The sequence below is a fragment of the Paramormyrops kingsleyae genome, chromosome 4 (genome assembly GCF_048594095.1).
Source record: "Paramormyrops kingsleyae isolate MSU_618 chromosome 4, PKINGS_0.4, whole genome shotgun sequence".
Lineage (NCBI taxonomy): Eukaryota > Metazoa > Chordata > Actinopteri > Osteoglossiformes > Mormyridae > Paramormyrops > Paramormyrops kingsleyae.
The window spans coordinates 21,456,948-21,479,935 of NC_132800.1; the positions used below are offsets into that span (position 1 = coordinate 21,456,948).

General features: G+C 45.0%; 1 protein-coding gene across 1 annotated transcript; it reads right to left on the reverse strand.

The window, feature by feature from the left end:
• Positions 1-510: 510 nt before the first annotated feature.
• Positions 511-21,618, reverse strand: vipr2 (vasoactive intestinal peptide receptor 2). The gene is made up of 13 exons (XM_023804725.2): positions 21,331-21,618; positions 17,139-17,241; positions 15,523-15,630; positions 11,902-11,993; positions 8,726-8,823; positions 8,413-8,545; positions 6,487-6,637; positions 5,955-6,015; positions 5,693-5,762; positions 4,293-4,384; positions 2,591-2,717; positions 2,460-2,501; positions 511-1,719 (listed from the first exon to the last, which is right to left on the reverse strand). The coding sequence occupies exons 1-13, from the start codon at positions 21,376-21,378 to the stop codon at positions 1,546-1,548; spliced, it is 1,299 nt and encodes a 432-aa protein (XP_023660493.1). The 5' UTR covers positions 21,379-21,618; the 3' UTR covers positions 511-1,545.
• Positions 21,619-22,988: the final 1,370 nt, after the last annotated feature.

Here is a 22,988-nt window from a genome sequence, read left to right on the forward strand (position 1 = left end):
TAGATGATGAAATTCCCAAATTCTTTGCAATATTATGCTGAGGAACATTTTTCTTAAACTGAGACTCTTTTTATACGTAATCATCTTACGAACTTTAGGTTGGCAATTAACCTAATTAGTTGTGAGATATTCAACCAGGTGTTTTGTTTTAGCATTACACATCTTTTCCAGTCTTATGTTGCCCGTCCTAACCTTTTTGAAGCATGTTGCTGGCATCAAATTCATATTGAGCATATATTTGTCATAAAACCATAGAATTTCTCGGTTTCAACATTTGATATGTTGTCCTTGTTCTATTGTCAATTAAATATGGGTCTATATCAGGGGTCTCCAACTCCGGTCCTGGAGGGCTACTACCCAGTAGGTTTTCTATCATACCCAGCTTCTGATGAGCCACACCTGTTCTCAGGTAAATACCAGGAGCAGGTCTGGCTCATCAGAAGCCAAGTGGGACAGAAAACCTACTGGATAGTAGCTCTCCAGGGCCGGAGTTGGAGACCCCTGGTCTATATGATTTGCAAGTCATTGTATTCTGTTTTTAATCTACATTTCACACAGTTTCCCCAACTTTTTCGGAAACGGGGTTGTATTTATCATTATGAAAGTGTAGTTGATGTAAAGCGATGCCTGTCATTTCTGTGCAAACATATGGAATTTGCTATAATAAAAGAAAAAACAAAATCAGTCTCAGAAGTGAAAATGGAAGAAAAATTAGTTTAAAAACGTCTCTCTACGAGTAGGGCAAGTGAAACTGGCTGAAAATGAAGAAATACACAAAGCACCAAGATTACTGGTCACACTAGTTCCGAGCAGGTCGACCACTGCACCTCTCAGCTTTGCGCTGAGTCCGACCTGTTTACATGAATCACTGACTCATCTAACTTTCCCACTTTTATGCCAGAAGAGTAGGACGTACTCAGGCAGCACCAGTACCAGACAAGCTTATAGGTTCAACTAGGAGTTGGTGTACAGGTCAAATCCCTCTTAGATCTCTTCACTGTCAAGTGTTCACTCGGTTACATGATGTCAGGTGATTTCTTAATGCGCATCTTCTTTAGTCACGATTAACTCGTAACGCAGCTGGTTCACATCTGTCACATTGGACACTACTTCCAAAAAGAAGAGTAATCTGCTTGGAATGTCCTTGGCAAAATTCCATCACTTAGGGACACTGGCCAGTTAGCGAGTCGACATATAACATCTGTCACTCTCTGCTGCCTCATTTTCATGGATTCATGTGGTTTTACGACGAGTAAAACCTAGTGAAAACTGACAGTTATTCCTAGACTTGTAAGCAGGATAACTATCAACTGTGTCATTCTGAGTAAGTATATATAGCTTAATTATAGATGTAGCTGACTTATTAACCCACGGACAGTCTAATCGAGAGAACACTTCGGGATATAACAGTGCATGTTTTTAGTTTGTCCATAAACCTGCACTTAACTGACTGGCCTCCATTCTTCACACTAAAGCCCAGGAAGGGATGTTCTACACTTCCTCATGGGGCTAAGGAAAGACCCCCACAAAGGAACACCCTGCCTGTCACAAATCCGTGCTCTCGGTCTGCAGGACGGACGGGGCCCGGGAGTGTCGTTGGTTCTGCTGCACATTGTCAGGGCCGTTCTGAGACACGCAGTAGTTGTGGAAGCTGTAGTCCTGGACTGGTCTGCAGCTCAGGCTCATACTTTCCCACTTCCTGCGTAGCTCCCCCTGCACCTGGGCCAACGCCAAGCAGACAAATGGAGACATGTGTTAGACTAATGGTGTGTTAACACAGCATTGTATTACAGTGACCTAGTGTTACCGTGGTTTCATGTTAGCATGACTTTGTGTTAGCATGGTGTTGAGTTAGCATGAGGTTGTCTCACCATGACTATGAGCTAGCATAGTGTTGTATTTGCATGCCGTTGTGTTGGCACTGAGCATTAGCTCGACTTTGTGTTAGCATGGTGTTGAAGTAGCATGAGGTTGTCTCACCACGACTTGGAGCTAGCATAGCATTGTATTAGCATGCCGTTGTGTTAGCATTGTGCATTAGCATGACTTTGTGTTAGCATAGTGTTGTATTAGCATGCCGTTGTGTTAGCATTGTGCATTAGCATGACTTTGTGTTAGCATAGTGTTGTCTTAGCATGCATTATGTTAGCATTGTGTATTAGCAGGGCATTGTGTTAGCAGGGCAGATAACTGGACTCTGTAGCTACACAGACAACACTGGTTACTAAATAAATAAATCAATAGCCCTTCTAATGGCAGGGTCTTTACAACACATGTTCATGCTGGGACTGCAGGAGAAAGTTTATAAAACTGATTTTAGTTTCAGTAAATCACCACTTATTTAAGGTTATTGTGGGCTGACTTTGGTTTTCAAGTTCAGTTGATGGAAATGAAACAAATGCTTATTTCATATAGTCATCAAACAACATAAAAAACAGGTTATTAAACAGACTCCTCACCTCACTGTTTAAAAAGCAGTAAAGAATGGCAACGACCAGGCCCTGTGATCAAAACACAAAGTGAAACATATTCATGTTTCAAAAAGCAAGCACACTACAGTAATACCAAAACAAACCAGGCGGCGGTTTACCTGAAACGATCCAATGCCCAGTTCCAAGAATATTTTGTAGTCGGCCATGGACTCATTCAGTGACATAAAAAGCACGTAATGCACACCGAACAGGGGGATGAGGAGCAGCGTAGACTTGGCAAGCCTCCTGAAATAACAGAAGCCAGCATTTCAGGCGGGTCGGGTGGGAGCCTTGTGCAGCAAGGCAGCAGGTTTGACCTTGAACGACCTCATGCATCAGCACAAGGTCAGGACACTGAAGAAGGCCCGGGCAATCTTAGCTTATCCATGCCGCCACCGTTCAAGAAGTTTAAGTTTCCTCCATCAATATAGTTTGCTGGAATCCCTGCTAACAATTTTTCGTTCTTGGAACATTTACTGAATGCTACAATTAAGGTATGGAAATGTGTTCAGTTTTCTTGATGTTCCCAGAATGTTATTCCACTACTACAATTAAGACTAACAAAATCAACAAACAAACAAAAGACCTGACAGAGCCACAGCAACATGGCCACTTTACACCTTTAACGCCATGAATCCAAGTCTGGATGTCACCTTCACAATATACACATAAAACATTTATAAAATAATATTTTATTGTAGACCAATTTTTTCTACATTAATTGTGTTAAAAGGCTGTTCAGGGAATTCTGTTATCGTGCTAACATCGACGGGATCCATGTCTCCATGACGGTTGTTGTTTAACGGACTTGCTACTTTGCTCGTTAGCAGACTTTTGTGGCTTTGCACAAATAATTCCGCGAAGGAAAATGTGCTGCGAAGAGCATTTTTACTAAATTATTTCCAGGGAAAAAAAACAAAAACCGCAAAAAAAACTGCTGAACGCGTTCTTAAGGCAGCCGGACCTGCAGCAGAACGACGGTCGCTTCTGTAGCGCAGACCTCAGCACCCAGGAGACTGGGCTCATTTTCACGGGTCCATCCTAATTTAGCTATGCGAGTTCGTCACGGGGCATTATGGGCAACTTAGAGTCACCATTCTCCAAACTATAGAGCTGTTTGCACTATGAGAGGAAACTAGAACGTACAGATAATACCTAGAACCCTCGCGTTAGCCATGGCACTCCCCCACCTGTTACATTTACTATTGAAATGTAATTACACCGAATGACCTGCAAAATGTGCAAACTCCGGAAAGCATTTTCCTTTCTGGGCTTCTTGGGCATAAAAAAGCTCACGGTCTGGCAGATAATAAGCATTCAGAGGCCTGTTAAGAATTCTGCCCCCCCCCCCCCCCCCCCCCAAAAAAATGACAAAGATCTCTAGCCCTATGATTAATTATAATTATCCGGATGGAGCCAACATTGCAGCTCTGCCTTCGTCGAGTCCTCGGCCTAAAAAAGCCGAAAGCTTCCACAGCACAGCGGAAATATGCTCCCAAAAGGAATACTGACTGTCAGCGTGCTGGTGACCTCCTTCCCAGTACCACTCAGTGAGGAGTGAGAAGATGCAACACTATCAAGCTTTAATGCGAATAAAGGCATTTTAACAACAGCAAAAGACATTTCTTCTGACCAATTCGACCTGCTACGCTTCAAAACAAAAAAATGTGTGTTTAACCCTCACACACCAAAGTCCTTCAATTATTAAACCTTTTGATGGGTTTTTTCCTTCCGCCTCACAGCCTAGAGCCTGGATTCATACACTGAATTGGATACTTAATCCGTGGCCGTGTGCCTCACCCCCCCAGCGGATTTCCTCACCTGTACTGAGACTGATCTTTGCCCCCCACAACAGGGCATATCAGCTTCTGGACCAGGATTCTGATTATGCTGATGAAAATGACGAAGTTCACCTGTAGGGGACAAAAGGGGAGATGGATGGGTGGTTCACAGTTTCCATCATCCACTAGGACACAGTTTCACTTTCATCTGGCTTTTTTTTCCCCCCTAATAGCAAATAGCAATCAGGGCTTTAACAATTCAGATTTCGGCAAACGCCATAAAAGTTTCCTCTAGCATGAGACATTCTGCTGTGTTCAAGACTGGGCCAACAGCGTCAGCAGAAATCCGTTACACACCTGGAGCCTCTTGTGAGTCCCTCAACGTGGCCACTTCCACGTCACGTGGTGCAAAGGATGCTGGGAACTGCATAATAAGTCCTGCTGACCAACCCCGCGGCATCCGATTCGTGTCAGCTAATCATGGAAGGTGGGTTGGATCAGAACAAATGAAGAAGTTCGCTTAAACTAGCCGTATACGTCAAACAAAATCGTTGGAATCTACGTTGTTTGTTCTGATCCCGCCCACTGTCCATGATTAGCTGACACAAATGGGATGCCACAGGATTGGTCAACTATTTATGAAGTTACCAGCATCCTTTGCACTTCACCACGCGTATATTTATATAATGTCAATTAATGTGTATTCCTGTGTTTATGTTACTTGTAAATGTCGTAGCTGTGTAATGTTTGTCATGTAAATTCCTGACCTCCCAGTCTGTGCCGCTGCTCGTATTAAACTAATTGTGGATGTTAATAAAGAGAGTAACTTCCATTTTAAAAGAGCCATCTTCTCCTTTATTAAAACGACACACACTTGCCACAATAGACTTATTTGCGCCTTGTGTGGGAGGTCTGCTACATCGACAACGTTGCAGGGTTGTGGCATGACATTTGAGGTTGTTTTTGCTGACGTGTTCATTTTCGTTCTGTCGAGACGTCATTTGCAGTATGCGGCCACCTTAGGTGACGTCTCATTCAGCTCCACAGCGAGATGTCTTCCCGTTAGAACAAATTTAGACCTTCATGTTAGCTGGGCGTAGCTGGAATAAAAGGTTCACTAAAGCAGAGTGAAAATAAGCTGATCCTGAACAGCTCGATGAACGAGGACTTACCGCCCCGGCTCCGATCCAAGACAAACCAGGATACTACCTAAACAAACCTCATCCTGCAATACGGAAATCACCTGGCTTAGAGTACTCTGCTAAACCCTGGTAAATTTACTTATCAAATAAATGAATACATCATGACTGCTGGATTGGATTTGGCGGAGGGGGGAGGGGGGTTTCAAGTATACAGAGGAAAGTAATGTGCTAGTATCTTATCCTGAGAGCCAGCGGAATGTGCCGGAACTCCGGTTAATCCCGTCACGCGGAGACTCACCATGATGGAAACCATGATTGGACCATTGATCACCCAGTTTGGAACAGCAATTTCATTCATCTCCCAGCATCTGAAAACGGACATGAAAAACCGATATTTAAAAACGCTTCCGCGACACCCACTTAATCCTGCGAAATGAGTTTAACGTACAAAGTTCAGCTGAAAGAGGACACTGCTGCTACCGTTGTCACGCTAGTATTTCTGCAAATCATCAATATGAACGCGAGTGAGTCGGATTACATTTACGGCGCTTGCGTCTTACCCGGTGTCCTCCAGATAAATTCTCGCCGTGATCCACGCGAGTACGAACACGGTGGGGAAGCCTGGGTGAAGAAATGTACATCAGCGCTCAGAGGAGGACCTGTATGTTGGTGAATCCACTTTCATTGGCTACTTAACTTTTAAAGCGCGTAACTACTTCTAGTGTTATGATTTCCAGTTTTAAACTTTTACGGCTGAATTTTATTCCACTGTCTTACCACACGCGCCTAACAAGCCTTTATAAGCTGATAATATCTGTAAAAGTCAGATTGTGTAAGTGACATGAAACAGGCACACGCAAGTGTGGATACTGATATATCCTGCCGCAGGAAGGACTCTAGTCGACCCCACATGTGGAGTAAGAACATAAACAAACTAGAGGAGGCCATTCGGCCCATCAAGCTCGTTTGGGGAGAACTTAACTAATAGCTCAGAGTTGTTAAAATCTTATCTAGCTCTGATTTAAAGGAACCCATGGTTGTGAAAATAAGCTGATCCGTTAAACGTGTGTAGGAGGCGAAGGGGGTTCTTACCCCAGCCGATGAGCAGATAGATGATGAAGCGCTTGTTTTCGAGGAACATCGTGACCAGCAGCGTGTGCAGATACAGGCCTTCCACTAGGAGCCAGAAGAAGTTCACCATGATAAAATAGTGGCAGAACACCAGGCAGGCCCTGCAGCCAATCTGAAAAGGGACACCCTTTGACATCCAGAACATGGCATTTTTATTGATCTGACACCAAATTATGGCAAGTAATTTAAAGATAAGTAACATTATACTTGAGGGGGCACAATTAATGTAGTAGTACACTCTTACTTAATGTATTAATTAACCAGAAACTAAGTGTTAGTTACATACTGATCCCATGTTTGTTCATCATTAATCAATCATATCAGTTCATGTTTTTCATGCAGTTACTATATTTGTTCATGATTTGTACTTGAATAGTAACTGAGTTAATAAGGTACTTGCGTCCCCTCAGGTAAAGTGTTACCAAATTATCACTTAAATAATTTAACGTCTACTTTATTAGACTCAGAATAAAATTCAAGGATCTTGCTTAGAGTCTTCCTGTGCCTGTGAGCCTTTTCTTCTAAGGCCAGGCTTCTGGCTTCCCTGTGACCCAGTACTGAGTAAGTGGTTGGGAGACGGATGGATGGATGGATGGATGGATGATGTTCGGTTCGTACCCACAAAAGGAGACGCATTAGGTTTGTCTTTAGGCCAGATAAGTAGGGCAGCCCATTCTACCATGTGCCATAATGAAATTCTCTTTGGCAACATAAATAGTGTTATCTTTATTAAATCTGACTTTAGAGTGATCAAAACAATAGTCACAATGGCTAATGGAAAAGGCAAACTGCAGAGAGTATAACTGCAACACAGATTTAAAACATTAACAGAGAACATATAAATGTGAATATGGGCGGGAGGGGTGCGGGGGGGGGGGGGGTAGATGTGTTCAGACAAACTCCAGCTGACCAGAATTAAAATATATTGATCTTATCAAAGTATCATGGTCCTTGCTCTCATTTTTTTCCTACTTTTTTTCCTCCATCATCAAACTGGCTCCATGATAATTTGCGTTTACATTGGATTTGTGTTCACTCAGTTCCTGCCTGGCGCCCCTCTGGAGTCTGTCATTGGCCCACTGTTCGGCTTCAGAATGCCCATGAGAATGCGGATGAGCCAACGGTTGCAGAGATTAAACGAATGTCCCCATTAGATTGGCGTAACTCTAGGCTAATGTAAATCACGTGTCACTGATCCAATGACATGTTCAGCTCGAACATTTATCAGATTAATCGAGTAAAAGGTCAGCTTTAGTCTGGGTCCTTCTCCTAGGCACCACGGGGGGTTACCTTAGACAAGATGCCAATACAGACGCTCCTCTACTTACGAACTTCCAACTTACGAACTTTCAGATATACGAAGAGGAGTGTAAGTCCAAATTGTGTTAGTTGGGCTCCTGTTTCCTGTCCGCAACATCAAATTTTTTTTTCTGCACGCCAGTTCCGCCTAGTATGACTTCTGGCCGCTACTCCCGCCGCGCAGCAGCGCGACAAGATGGGAAATGCAATCCGTTTCGGCCTATCGCTGTGTATGAGTGTATTATGATCTATGGGACTCGAAGGATTATTTCGTTAGTAACTCCCAGCATCCTACTTCTTTGTACTTGCGTATACCCTTAAAATGATGTTAAATAACGACTTACGAACATTTCAAGTTACGAACAGACGTTTGGAACGTATCTCGTTCGTAAGTAGGGGAACGTCTGTATCTGAATAAAATTTTGTTAAATTTAAGGTCGCTAATAATTACAGAGTTTCTTCAAGGGAAAATTTGGTTTAGCTTTATCGTGGATAAAAGTAATATGGAATTAAGTTTAATGTGAAAAGCTTTGCAGTCCACAGCAGCTGAACAATATACAAGCGCCAAAGAGGCAGAGTGGAACTCACCACAGACAGTTTGCCTGAGCAGTCAGAGCTGTAGGAGAAAAGGACCCCATCTTTCACCAGGACGGCAACTGCTCTCAGGATGAAGGAGAAGAAGAGGTTCAGGTGGATGAAGTTCCGCGTGCAGTGCAGCTTCCTGTGGTGATGACACCCAAGCACAAATACTGTAGGGTGGGCACTATTCAGTTAGTTGACTGAAAGGTTGCTGGTTCAAATCTACAAGTTCATTGAATCCTTCAAGGCTTGAATAGGTTGTCCTTCTGTTTGACTTAAGAAAATTCATTTTCTTTAGCTAAGAAATCTGCCTCAAACTTACCTGAAGAGACAGAGGATGGCACTTCCTGTGGTGAGTGCGATGAGGGACAGACTGTGTCCCAGAGTGTACAGGGTCTTCACCACCGTGTAAAACATAAGCTACGAGAGGAAAGGAAGTCAGTCACGTTTAATCTCGCCCTTGGATGACTGCATGCAGCTTTCTCCCACACTGAATCCATTAGCACACCTGTAGAAATTACCCCACCGTGTAAATATTCTAAAGTGATTCGTTGACATTGTTGACACATACATCACAACAAAATGCATCCTCTGCATTTAAGCCATATGTGATATAGCAGGGGGCAGCTATTATTTAGCACCCAGGGAGCAGTGCATGGCGGGGGGGGGGGGGCACCTTGCCGGTTGGGGATTCAAAACAGCAACCATCAAATCACAAGCGCATTTCCCTAACCACTAGGCCACCATGGCCCCCACAGAAATGCAACAATATGGCTGCAATTAAACAGCGACTACTGCATATCAATGGTCATCATTTTCAAACACTCAGTATGTAAACGTTGACTTCTTTTGGCCCCCGTTACCATAGCAACACAACTGTTGGGACCCAAAGCCTTTCCGGCATCCTCTGAGACATATACACCGAAAACATCGACCATAGAGTCTTACACATCAAAGGCTGACCCTCTCCTCCTTATCTGACAATGGTGCCAATATACCATAAATGTCATGGGGACTCAGCCAGTCTGCGGTCACATCTCACCCCCCATCACTGAGCCTTTATCGCTAGTGGGGGGCATTGAGTGTGTAGGGAGCCTTTCCTTCAAGTCAAACACCGTGGGGGGGGTGCAGTCGTCCACCTTCCTCCTCGCACCCGCTGTTTTCTTTTCTGAGTGACCAGGGAGGCTCCTTACAAAGTGGCAGAAGGTTTTCCCTCGCTGGCTCATGAAAAGGTCGCGACCCCACAACCCCACAGCTAATGTCCACCTGAGCTGACTTCGTTCCTCTTTCTGTTTTTGCTGCTGAGATTCAAATAAAAATGCATTTTCTAATGAGTAGTAAAGTAAATACATTAAATCATTCATTATTACTATCATTATTATCATCATCATCATCATTAATAACAACAACAACTATAATAATAGTAATAATAATAGTAATAATAATAATAATGCCTGAGACTCTGATAGTGGTTCATAGATGGATGGATGGATGGATTAATTATCTTAATTAGGCTGCCTGATTTACAGTTTACAGCAAACTTCCGCAACACTGCTACGTCCATTTTCCATTTTTCTAAGGCTTATCAGATGTAGGTTGACGGCAGGCCTGGGCTCTATCTCAGGAAGAACAGCGCAGCCAGGGACGTGTAGAAGCTGATGCCCGTTTTCACTGAATTTCAACGGATGCAGTGACACACTGGAAAAGGCCAACTGCGCTGTAGCTGCGGGAACTGGGGGTGTCTCTGAAAACTGCGGGTCCACTTCCTGCGAGGGAGCTGATCTTTGGGGAATGGGGGTGAGGGGGGGTCATCGACCACTGCCAGCGGGGGCCAGGGCCTTTGACCCAGTTCTGCCACTGCAGGACCAGGACTGGGGGGGGGGGGGACTGAAACATCTCATTTCATGCTCCAACCTTGTCGTTCAATACTGGCTCAAAAAACGATTCTGAAACCCACTGGCACACGTTGTTCTTCCATGTTCTGCAGCTGGGAGGGGTTCCGAGATCGACCGGCTAATCAGTGACTGTGTTAACAAACACAACCGGTACCAGAATTCAAAATGTTCTCCATGTGGGCTGCTGAGAGAGTGACTGGTGGGCTTTGGGGATGCTTTATATGACAGTCCTGGCAGTGTGATTACGCAGCTGGAGCCCGGAGCCCGGAGCAGGGCCCCTAACCCCCGACAGCTATATCGCTTTGGTTAAAAACGTCTGATAAATAAATAAAATGCAAAAAAAAAAAAAAAAGCCAATAAACTAAGCCTGGACTGGTGAGGATACCGCTTCATACTCCGCTTCATACTCTCCACATACTCAATGGATCTCAAAGTTTTAAATAAGACTTTCCCCTGAGGGGAAGCATTATTAAACCTGTAAGACAGGGCAACACAGAGAACAGCCCGGCCGTCTCCAGGGAACAGGGTCAGGTCTGCATTTTTTATGACCTCCAAGCTAAAAATTTTACATATATATATATAACATCACGTTCTGGTTGGAGGAGGGTAGGTTTGGGCCTACAGGCTGTGGATGGGCACAGATGGCATCTCAGCTGCAGATAGATAGGGATGTACTTGGAAGAGGAAAGGAAACTCAGAGACTGGAGAACGTGTGTGAAACACTGGCAGAAACGGCCCCTTGACAGGCTGCTGTTTTCACACTGACCTGCGGGTGGCGCCCTGTCACTCCATCGCTGAGCTTAAGCGGAAACATTTAATGAGGGAAACTGATGAGGCCTCTGAACCTGAATTGTAAGCTGCGTGAGCAGTTTTGGGCAAATCCTATAGGCAGGTCAAATCAGATGGGCTCCTCTGACCCTAGGCGGGGTCGTGAACCAGGTGACGTCGACCTACATCGATCAGCTCTGCCGCAGAGCTGAGCCATGGCTGCGATGCCTGTGTTGCACCCCTGAATGGTAAATGGACTGCATTTATATAGCGCTTTTTACCAAAGCGCTTTACACATTCACCCATGCAAGGTGCCAACCATCTCACCGGGAGCAATTTGGAGTTCAGTGTCTTGCTCAAGGACCCGGGGCTTGAACCTGCAACCCTCCGGTTGCCAAATGGTAGCACTACCTCCTGCACCACCATCGCCCCTGACTAAAGTCGCTCCATGACTAAAGTCAGTAAACACGAGATCATTGGCAGGAGAGTGACAGCAACGCTGCCTCATGGTGTGTTTCCCCGCGTCCATGGAAACCACACGGAGACCGAAAGAGGACGGCATGAGACGTGTGACATCATCAGCAGGGTTTACGGAAGACCTCCTCACCCCCCAGCATAAACACTGCGGGGCAGCATCAAGACAGCCCAGACATTAACGGTTTATGAGCTTTTCTCTCGATTGGGTTCCTCTCACAGCCCGACGCGGTGGACGATCGTCGTGACGCCGACGGCGTTTGTTCACTATGCAGACGGATGGCACTGGCAGCACATGGCCTCGAACCCGCCTCACTCCCCGTGTGCCACACCCCAGATCGATCCTATTTCCCACACACACCTTATCTGGCCGCTCCTCGGATCCACAGACACTGGCTACGGCCGGGAAGACGTCGGACCACCCTTCCGCTGTGCAGTTTTTGCTGATGTTTCCTGGAGAGAAGCAGATAAGCCATGTCAATCTCACCTGACCAGCTCCATCTCCAGAGTCTCCCTAAACCGCTTATGGTCTCAACCGAGTATGATCACCAGATTAAGGAGAACACCCTCAATTCCAGGACAACGCCTGCAAGGACACTTCGTCTTGTTCTGCTTCCAATCTCTGTATTGAGCATAGAAGGCACCAGATTTCTTCCCCTCACGTTTCATTTACGGTCAGCTTCACAGCTCTGAAGGTATCACCGTGCCACCATCACCTCAGCGTGTTCCGTCATTTACGCGAGGCCTTATCTGCTGGAAGCAGTCGCGGCACCTGGCCAAAGCTCCCCTCACGGCGGTGGTCGAGTAAATATCTTACTGAATCAAGGCTGGCAAGCGAGGCAGAACAAATATTTAATGTCTGCCCCGGCTGGGCATGGAGGAATATGGAGAACGTCTCCTGATGTGCAACACGAGGGCACTTAAAAGGGGAATGTAAACTTCACCAGCCATCTGTTTAGGTCTTCCAGAACTTCTGCTAGAGGATGGAGATGGGAAGCAGGTCAAGTCGTGGTCCTCAAACAGCTATGGTTTTAATCTATGCAACATCCAAGACTGACATGTTGGGTTTGCATCAAACAATGCACTCATCCCCAAGAAACTACTACTCGACACTCTACCCACAATGCGTGTGTCATAGAACAACTACATTTCCATAAAATCCCACAATGCACTGTTCCAAAACTGCTGACAGCTTGGGAAATTCTATCCCACAATGCATTTAGGTACCAGATATGGCTCCATTCAGACTGTTCTTGCCACCTCTGTGTTATCTGGTCTACCATAGAATGTTTGATCTCTTGTTTTCCAACAGTGAATGGGGGGTGCATGCAGTGTTAATTTTGACAGCAGATTTCAATTTAGTTTTAGTCATAGTCTTTTGACTAAAATGCAATTTTAGTTTTAGTCATATTTTAGTTATCTGTTTTGTTTTAGTTTTAGTCTAGTTTTAGTCGACTAAAAAGCATAAGATTTTAGTCGACTAAATCTACTGTAGATTTAGTTGACTAAAATATATTGGGTTTAATTTAAATGTAATTTAGTTAAACCGTGGTAATATACAAAATATCCTAACTTAAAATTAAATAAAGCCAAGTCTCATTAAATATGTGGAATATCGTCTTTCCATAAAAACCAAAAATTAGATATGCATTGTTTAGAACTTGCATATGACATTCTTCATTCTGTAAAGCAAAAGTGCAACTCCAAATTATTTAAAAGAAAAACTGTATTTGGCAGTAATGCCATTGCAAATACTGCATGACCTGAAAAAATTACCTTGCAGATGTCGCTTTAGATTTGTTGTATTTTTACCAGCGATTTCCGCTCCACACGGTTTACACAAGGTCTTGTTTGTCTTGACATCAAACGTGAAATTATTCCATATATCTTCTCTTCTTTTTCTCCCAGCCATTGCCATGTCATTTTAGTTTAAGTCAGACAGACACCCACCAATGTATGCAAGATGTACTGTCGCATCTCGCGTCGCAAGGTGAATCAGTATCTTAATTTTCAAATGTGCTTGTGCGTCTCAACGCGCCACGCACCAAGATTAATTCTGATTGGATCATTTCCAAAAACGTCCCTCACTCACATTTTCGTCTCGTTTTTATTAGTTAACGAAAATGTCAATATATTTTTATTATAGTTTTCGTCATCATCACTTAATTTTTATTTAGTTATCGTCTCGTTTTCGTCAGTGAAAATTTGTCGTTGACGAAAATTATAACGAAAATATTTCGTCAACGAAATTATCACTGGGTGCATGAACAGGATTCATTGTTGAAAGGCAGCCGTCACAGAATAGGACTTATAGCTCTAACTTTCACTGCTAACAGATTCCATCGAGATTGATTCAGTGCTCTGTGAAGAAGAAGCATTGACCAACTTGAAAACAACGTAAAATCCAGACCAGGCTGATATCATACATTTCCCTGATGCTCTTCCACTGCGACCCCCCCCCCCCCCCCCCCCACGGACTCTGACCTTCTGGGAGGGAGGGGCAGATCATTGATAACATTGGGATACGAAAAAAATAGGCAAAAAAGCACAACTGGAAGGAAGGGGAATATTAAATCGTACTGGAATGACCAACTGAATTTTGGGTGGTCATTCAGCAGTGAGAAAACGAACGGAAATTAAAGATACGAACAGAACAGCGGGAAAGCTGAACTGTGTGGCTCTTACTCTGCCGAAACCTTAAAACTGAAAATGACTCGAGATGACCGAGAGAAAGAATTCTCCTCAACCCAGAGCCTGTTCATTAGCATCTACCATACCTGCCAACATTTCGCTTGCAAAATATGCGAGTCTTTCATTGTCGGGGGGGATTTTTCTCTGTTTATGTTAATTCGTTTAGCTAGCTAATTCATTTAGTATTCCACTGGCCTGCTGGCTATGCAGACAGCAGCTGTGCACGGGGGCGCCGTATGGGAGGGGGGGGGGGTTAGGGATTCCAGGGGCCCCCGAGTGACTGCGGCCCTAAATAATTTGAGACATAATCCAATTGATCTGGGTTGGGGGCCACATATAATATGCTTTCTTGGGGCCCAAAATCTTTAGTGTCACCACTTGGCGTACACAAAATAATAATGAATGAAATTTACGCAGCGCAGGGTGATGCGCCATCGTCACGGTAACGCAGCAGGGAGCACGGTTTTCACAACGCTCTTCACTGCATGACACGGGTCAGCACGCCCTGTGACCAGAGTGGGCTTGACTCATCCGGCCTCTGGTCCAGCCCAGGGCCTGGTATGGTGCGGCCTACAGAGTGACATTGGCCCTCACTGAGGACGAAAACAAAAGCGGCACCACAAGAAAGCCCCCCCCCATAAAAAACATCCAGTATGAGAAACGTGACACGCCCGTATTCCATAACAGAACACAGGAAAGATGTAAAATACAAAACAGATGCAATATTTCACATATTATCACTAGGGGGGGGACATCATTGGTATGGTCATCCTGGTCCCTTGCAGGTGCCCCAAGCATCAAGACAATCAGGAATCAAACCCCACCTCCCAAAAAAAATCTCACACTACGTGTTGTACCTGTTAACATATCAAGGGTGTAGATTTGGGTACGGAGGGTAGGAGCCCCTGCCAATATCACAGAAGCCCCTGCGGATATCACAGTAGCCCCTGCCGATATCACAGAAGCCCCTGCCGATATCACAGAAGCCCATGCCGATATCACAGGAGCCCCTGCCGATATCACAGAAGCCCCTGCCGATATCACAGGAGCCCCTGCCGATATCACAGGAGCCCCTGCCGATATCACAGAAGCCCCTGCCGATATCACAGGAGCCCATGCCGATATCACAGGAGCCCATGCCGATATCACAGGAGCCCCTGCCGATATCACAGGAGTAGCATGTAGGTTTAGGCTGGACTGATTCTGTCCCAGTGCTGACACCAAACCGACGCCCTCGGAAGACGTGCATTCATTTCACTAGAGTGTGAGCATAAGGTTTGCGGAGAGGTACCGTTTCGTCCGAACAGGCTCCGGAGCACCTGGGGGCAGGGAATGGTGATGGTCTCCCCCACCTCGGCATGGTGCCAGCAGGATATGTTATCCCAGAGGCCTGGGCAACCTGGAACAAGGACACCATCAGCAAGAGGGGTTAGGGGACACATCTCCACCTGCAGCACCCGAGGCTCCATGCGGGCTTGTGACTGTCTGGAGGTTCTGTGTGGGAATGTCACTATCATAAGTAAAAGGTTCCTGGGGATTCTTTCCACAAGCTAATAACGTTAGATAACATCATTTGATACTACTGGGGTCATAAATGGACGTGGGGAATTTACACCGTGGTATGAAATGGGGGAAGAATCAATCTTTGCATATAAGTAGCCCCTAAAGTGGCCAACGTAACATTTACGTAATCGTGACGACCGTGAAGCGGCAGGTGACGCTGCCACATCGGTAGCGGTACTCACGCAACGTTTACAACATGTTTCCACGGCGACAGCAGTGCAGCTACTGCAAGCGGTTGGATCAGAAAAACTTACATAATAAAAACTCACTGCAGGACACACATGTCTGGGATCAAACAGCATGCGTGACCTGGGCTCCAAAATATTTAAAAACCGCCTCGTTAAATTGGTCTGTTGGCAGCTGCTATTCCAGGCTTTGTTTGGGATGGTGGCTGGGCGTGCCAAGTTCCAGGCTGAACGCGGACTGGGTGATCTTAGGCCTGCCGACCGGGGTTCGGCTAACGGGGGGCAGACGCGGCCCCGTGCTCACGGCCGAGACGTGAGCCTGCCACCCATGGATCGATGGGGGTCGTGTCTTTGCCGTGGAAACACAGCGGAGTTAAATATAGCTTAAGAAACAAGCCACTACAGGCGAATCCCCCCCTCGCCCCTGGGTGTGTCTAGAACAAACACACAAAGCAACCGGGATTTAAACTGCAGCTGGCTGGCGGAGGTGCGTGTCGACGTGGTTTTCATACATGCCAGTGTTGAGCATATGGGTTCCATTCACGCGAAAATCTTGCTTACACTTCATGACACCATATTCTACAATACTTGATTTACACTACACTAAATCTCCTCTTTATTCGACCTGGTAAGTCATCCGTGGATCTACTGTTTAGTTCCATCTCAGCAAAGACCTTATACTGGGACGCACGCTGGTGTGGTTTGACAGTTAACATATTTGTGTGCGTGTCTGTCATCGGCCTCATACAGTTGAACTATTTTTAAACAAATAGTTTTTTTGTCATTTATTACATCTCCAGAAACAAACAGGATGTTCATGTCACAACAAAGCAATCAGTGGGAAACAAAGCACGATTCCAAATGAGACGAGCCGCCGCCATGGCAACAGGACACGCCCCTTTCTCCTTTGAATCTACCAAACTGGACTTTTCACTCGAGAATCACTGCACAAGAACTTACTCAAGGAGGACGACTTCGAAATGTGCGTGCAAACAAATGCACGGGCCCTAAGATCATAAGCAAACGTTTATCACATCTCTCGCATATCTTGATCTGCAGAGGCATATGACCTATATTGAATACAGCAGCCAGTTACATCTGGGAGGCCCGTAAACACCTGCAGATCCATCGCCGTGGAAAGCGCACGACGGCAAACAACCTGCAGGGGCCGGCGGCCCGGCCGCATTCAGCCGCGCATGGCAGTCCTCTTCCTCCCTCTGCAGCTCCAGCAGGAAGTTACACTTGGGGTGAATCCCTGCGACCTGCGGAAAGACAGGCAGCTGGTTAGTGCCAATGCAGAACACAGAGTCACATCTGCACCACTTTTACACGACGGCTCTTGTAAACAGGACTGGCTCCCTCCTTTTATCAGACTGCCTCACTTCGGCGCCCCGTTTTTCCTTAACGTTCAGAGAGCGAATTGCCAAAATCAAATAAACGACCATCATGACATGTTTTGAATACAGCGGCGTGAGAGGAACAAAACAGGAAATGAGGGACATGCAGACCAAGATGTGAATTCTGTTTCTGCGCTCAACTCAGACCCCAGAAATATTAATAACTGGAGATTGTTTCGTGTATGGAACTGGAAATGGACCGTATGTCTGATGTATGGAGGGGACTTTTAAAGCACAAAGGGTCTAATTTTGTAAAGAACTCTGATAACTTCAGGGATTGCATGTAGATGCAGATCTTGAAGAAAAAAAAAAAATCTAAAAATCTTGACTCTAGATGGTCACATGAAACTTCAGCCAGTAGCCTACTGGAAACCAGCAGGTCTTGGGGGCATCCAGCGAGGAGAAATCATGCTGAGCCAAGCCCTTCGATATGTGGTGGAGTTATAGGACTTCCATAAAAGGAGATACTGATGGCAACAACTGAACAGACAGTGAAACGTCCAGGACAGAGATCATGCGGAGCCTTTCTCAGATCTGACCGAGTCTTATTAGTACTACAAGACGCACGCCTGAGTGCGGTTAGGTGAACTGGGGTCCGCATGGCCCATAGTCAGAGCCCCCCCCCCCCATATTTTTCGATATGGGGACAATCCCATTAAGTATGGGACAGGTAACAACTGTAGGTTTAAATTTATATTAGATGAGGTTAGTTCAGGAAACCCTGGGTTTCTGGCCAGTTAAACCTGTGCATTAAAGCACCCCTCTCTATTGTATATGTATGTGCCTGGGTGTGTGTGTGTGTGTGTGTGTGGTCTGCCATGGACTGGCACCTCACCCAGGGTGCCCCTTGCCCTGTGTTTCCTGGGGGAGGGGGGGTAGTGCCCAGAGGAGAGCGTGTCTGCTCTCTGTAAAGCTCACAGTAATCCAAAGCCCCCGGGGGTGTTAGTTCAATTCCGGCCGGTAGCGGAGTCACGCGACAGGTGAGCGGAGGCGTGTTTGTGTTTGTCCGCCAAGCCGAGTGGGGCATTTATTTTTTTTAAAAAAAGAAAGAACAAATTTAACAAAGATTAAAAGGAGCGGCCGGCAGTGAGACAGCTGTCCCTCCGCGGCTGCGGCCTGGACTCCATCTGTCCCGGGCAGATGTGCTCCTCCTGGGCCTCAGCTGCTTCGTAACCTTGCTCTTCCGCAGTCACTGTATGCTCTGGCCCAGGGCAGCCAGCCCGCCTGTACCCCCCCACCCCACCCGCCCTCCAGACATGTCCAAAATGAGAATGCATTTCTGACTGATTCGCAGATCGGCCGTGACCTCGGGAGTTTTTCCAGACAGGCAGACAGGGCCCCTCAAACAAACCCTAACCTCCCTAAATGCCGGTCTGTCCTCATTTACTGTTGCCCTAGTCCGTCTCTAGCAGCCTATATGCCTTCATTAAAGCGCTATGTTGTTCATATCTGGTATAATCCGTTCTGCAGACCCAGCCTGTGCAGGGAACAGCGCTGCTATGTTTTTAAATGCTTACTTCTTCACTGTTCTTCCACGCACGTAGTTATTACATGTAGTTTTTTTTTTTTTTGCAGTTTTTAAGTTTTTAAACGCACGATTACAGTTGTGGAGCTTTCGAAAGCGCAATTAGATAGATACAACGACCTTTCAATCTGCTGGAAGCGCCGTATCTTTGACAGCATCAGGTGAACATTAACGCCGTGGATGGAACCTCTGCATGTATATGAAACGCGCGCAAACGCAGCCGCAGACTGATCTCCCGTATCGCAAAAATACACGGACCCACACAGACGTGTAGCGAAACATCCTACGATCAAATTAAACCTTTGTTACGTAAATGTCAAAGTTACGAAGCATATGATACGAGATGTAGAATAAGACCGATATGTTTAGCCTATATAATAAGGCAATTAATACTATTAATTACGAAGACAAATGTGTTCGTGACAATGGTTTCTTTTATTCTGGCCCCACAATGCCTATACATATAACTGCTGTAAATGAACATTTTATTACTGTATAGGCGCTGCTCATTGCGAAACTTTATACTCTGTCAAAAGCCATCCTTGCGCAACACCAATGATTAGGCTAGATTACGGAGTGCAATGTAATAATTACATTTTATTACAGTTAAATTAACCTGCAAGTAATTATTTCTTACTCAAAATTGTAAGACGCCTGGAAGGAAAGATCAAGTAGTCAGACAAGAGTAGGAAGCCTTTAAAACGCACGGTTAGTTATAAAGCACGTTTTTTGTAGTTTGCTTTGGTAGGCTACATGAGCTACCCTCCTTGTCTATGGTGATTTACCTAAAGGTAACAGTTTATTATCATAAACTCTTTCATTAAGGGGCGTCTGCCTCCTCAGTTAAAAGCACTACCTTCAGGACTTCGTTGACTCGGGGGTTCTCTGTTCACACGCCATAATCTGTGGCTCTTAGACCACTTGTGTGCGAAAGGCTGTGATGGAGGAGCTCTGCTCATCGTCAGAGAGGAAGCGTCTCTCTCCGGAAAGAATGCGGGTCTTAAGTGTGTCGCACGTCTGGTTTCCTGAAGGGGACCTGCTCTTGTACCTTACAAAAGGTTATTTAAGCAATGTGTACTGCTGATAGCTTTATAATTTAAAAGCTTCATTCGAACTTGTAGGTACCCCTGAAACCGTGCGTCAACTACACCAAGAAATATAAAAGTTTATATCGCTATCTGTCCAGGATAAGCACCTAGAAAATGGATAGACCGAATAACATTTTCAGATTATTAAATGCCTTTATAATTCATTTAATTACACGTAATACAATCACGTTCTTCTCCCATTACACATATTTATTGACACACACACCTTTCACAGAACCGCAAGTGTGCCTTCGTATTGTTACGATTACGATTAGGCTGCTGTCCTTCTGGAGCTGAAATTCACTCCTTTAGTCTAACATTAAGAATCGAATACAACGTCCTTTAGGTTTTATATTCTATTTTCGTACAATCAAACGAGTGGCCTGTTATAATTACGATAAGTTACTTATCAATTACGCGTTGTGATGGCATGCAAAAGATATAGGCTATCACAGTGCATCGTATCAGAATCCACAGATTAGAGACTTTCAGTGTAAAAATGACTGTTGATCAGGGTCAGGCGAAATCCCCTAATTTTCTACGCTAGTTAGAGGCAAGATGTCTGCGGTACAGAAGAAGCTGTGAACGAGGAGTCACTATTCACCACGACGACGGAATGTAACCCAGCTGTGACATGTGTATCTGCGTCTGGCCCCAGGCTGACACCTTCACCCCGTGTGAGACCAGAGACTGAAGAAGCGAAGATACCAGAGATAACAGAACAGCCACTTCCGTGGGCATTCGGCCACCTTATTTTTGGTCTCGGTCCCCAGGTGTGTGTGTGTGTGTGTGTGTGTGTGTATATATATATATATATATATATATATATTCTACATTTCTTCAAATTGAAAGCAAAGAGTCTGAGTTTAAGGTACCCAGGACTTTGCAGAAAACTTCATTGCTTGGACCATTGAGGATGAACTGTGAATAACCGCGACTTTAAACTCCCCAGTGAAAATGTAAACATCGTAAAAACCGCTCCTGCTGCTGTTTATGACGGGTTTCTGGTGGTAAATCTTTTTCTGCTCCTCGGGTTAAGTGAAAACAGTTCGTTTAAACCTGTCAACAAGGTGTACATTGACACTTGTCTTTTTACAACGAGGAATATCACTTATAAGTGTAGATCACAAAATGTAATTTCTAAAATAAAATGTCATATAACGAACGTACGTGCACATGGAATCGGAAGTAGTTAAGCATGCCGCAGAAAAATTTACACAAGACACTACATCTATGTTGCGTTAAGGTTCTGCAAATCCTTTCTCAGCGTACGTCAAAGTTAGTTCTAGAGGTTAAAACAATAAATGATAAAACGGATAGGTAAAAAGGTTCAGTACTTACAGAAGTGCACGTGAAAGTAAGGAAAACCAAGAAATGTAAGCGCCTCATATTTATTTCACGATCAACTTTTCCAAGTGCTGACACTCCGTTACCCGGTAATGAATCGAATTCATAAATCCCAGACCGAAAATACTTCTGTGATCCCAAATCTAAAAAGGTATATTAGAGGTTTTAAGATCCGTTGAGATGAAGTGATCACGAATTTGGTCATGAAATCCCCAGCCTCCACTCCGAAAGTGACAGGGAAGTAAAGGGGACTCACTCGAAATGCGCTACATTATGCGCGTGCCACTCTGGGTGTGTGTGTGTGTGTGTGTGTGTGTGTGCGCGTGGGTGTGGGGGTGCAGGATGCGGGATAGCAGCGTCCGTAACAGTCATAAAATGTAGCTATTACATGATGCAGGAGATGCAACCGAAATAAGTTGCATCAACGTCCTCGAAACGGGATTGCATTCGCGGTTGATAACGGCGTGTTTTCCCGTCTGATTAATCAACCTCAAACAGTAAACTGGTACAGAAATATTTTATGCGTATATACTCATATGGAATCAACGAAATGCGCCACATCGAACTCCAGAATGTTATTTAAAATTTCTTTTTCAGTACAGTTACTTAGCACTTTTTCTTCAAGATTGACTGACCACGTTATTCATCTTGAAATCAACTTTTTCCAATTGTACAGTCTAGTAGGCCTATATATAAACAAATATACACACGTAGGCTAGTATTTGTGTGCGCGCTCATGTATAGGCTACATTACATTGTGCCCCTCCAATGTGACAAATGTGTAATTGATTATTTTGACTTTGAGGACATTTTTTCAGTCCTCCCAAGGGAAACTGAACTTTATAAAATTCTGTGAATGCAATCAAAAAACTAAAATAGCCGAAAGTTTTGTTTTTTGTTTGCTTACTTATGGTTAATTACATGGTTGCGTAGGGGTTAAGATTGCCTTAGTCGGTATTAGGGTTTTCACGATAGAAATAAATGGAGATTCCCCATAAAGATATAGGTGTGTGTGTGCGTGCGCGCGCGCGCGTGTATGCGTGTGTGAATGTGTGTGTGTGTTTGCATGCTGAAACCCTAGGCTGACTAGTCGGATTGTCTCAAAGTCTCTTGAATTTGTGTCTCCTACATACACTACACTTGCGGATTATGACTTTTAAATCATTAACCGGGAAAATACTACCAGTTGTACCTTTCTGGTTAAAGTATAGGATACATTTTTAATTAAATTCAATATTATAGGAGATGTCGACTAATTATTCTAAAACTGGCCCAGCGAAGGTGGGGGCCTCGGCACACAGGAATACGTTTTCAAGCACAACAGTCACGTCGTTAAATATACCGTCGTATCTAAGTTCCAGGTCATGTCTTACGATGAGGAGAATGCATGATAATCAAAATGTATACATTTCACTTCCAGACACACATGGTTGTTGCGGTTTGGTATCAGACAGATCGGTACCGTCCGCTGCTCCAGACAGCGCTGATCCCGTTTGGTGTCGCTGAGGAAATGAACGATGCCGCGACAGCAGAAGCCGGAGCCCTCGCTGCCGGTGGGGGCGGTGCCCGGAGCACAGGAACAGATCTCAGCCCTTTTACTCCAGCAAGGCAGAGCAGCATCTCAGCCTGGCCTGCCCTCACCGCCAAATACG

What these genes read in the sequence shown, in the direction of transcription:
- vipr2 (XM_023804725.2), bottom strand. Translation starts at nt 21,378, where the DNA reads ATGAGGCGCTTACATTTCTTGGTTTTCCTTACTTTCACGTGCACTTCT. An exon ending in TTACTTTCACGTGCACTTCT is followed by an intron (nt 17,242 to 21,330) that starts GTAAGTACTGAA and finishes GTCTTTCCGCAG; the next exon opens with GTCGCAGGGATTCACCCCAA. An exon ending in AAAGATCAGTCTCAGTACAG is followed by an intron (nt 2,718 to 4,292) that starts GTGAGGAAATCC and finishes CTGTTATTTCAG; the next exon opens with GAGGCTTGCCAAGTCTACGC.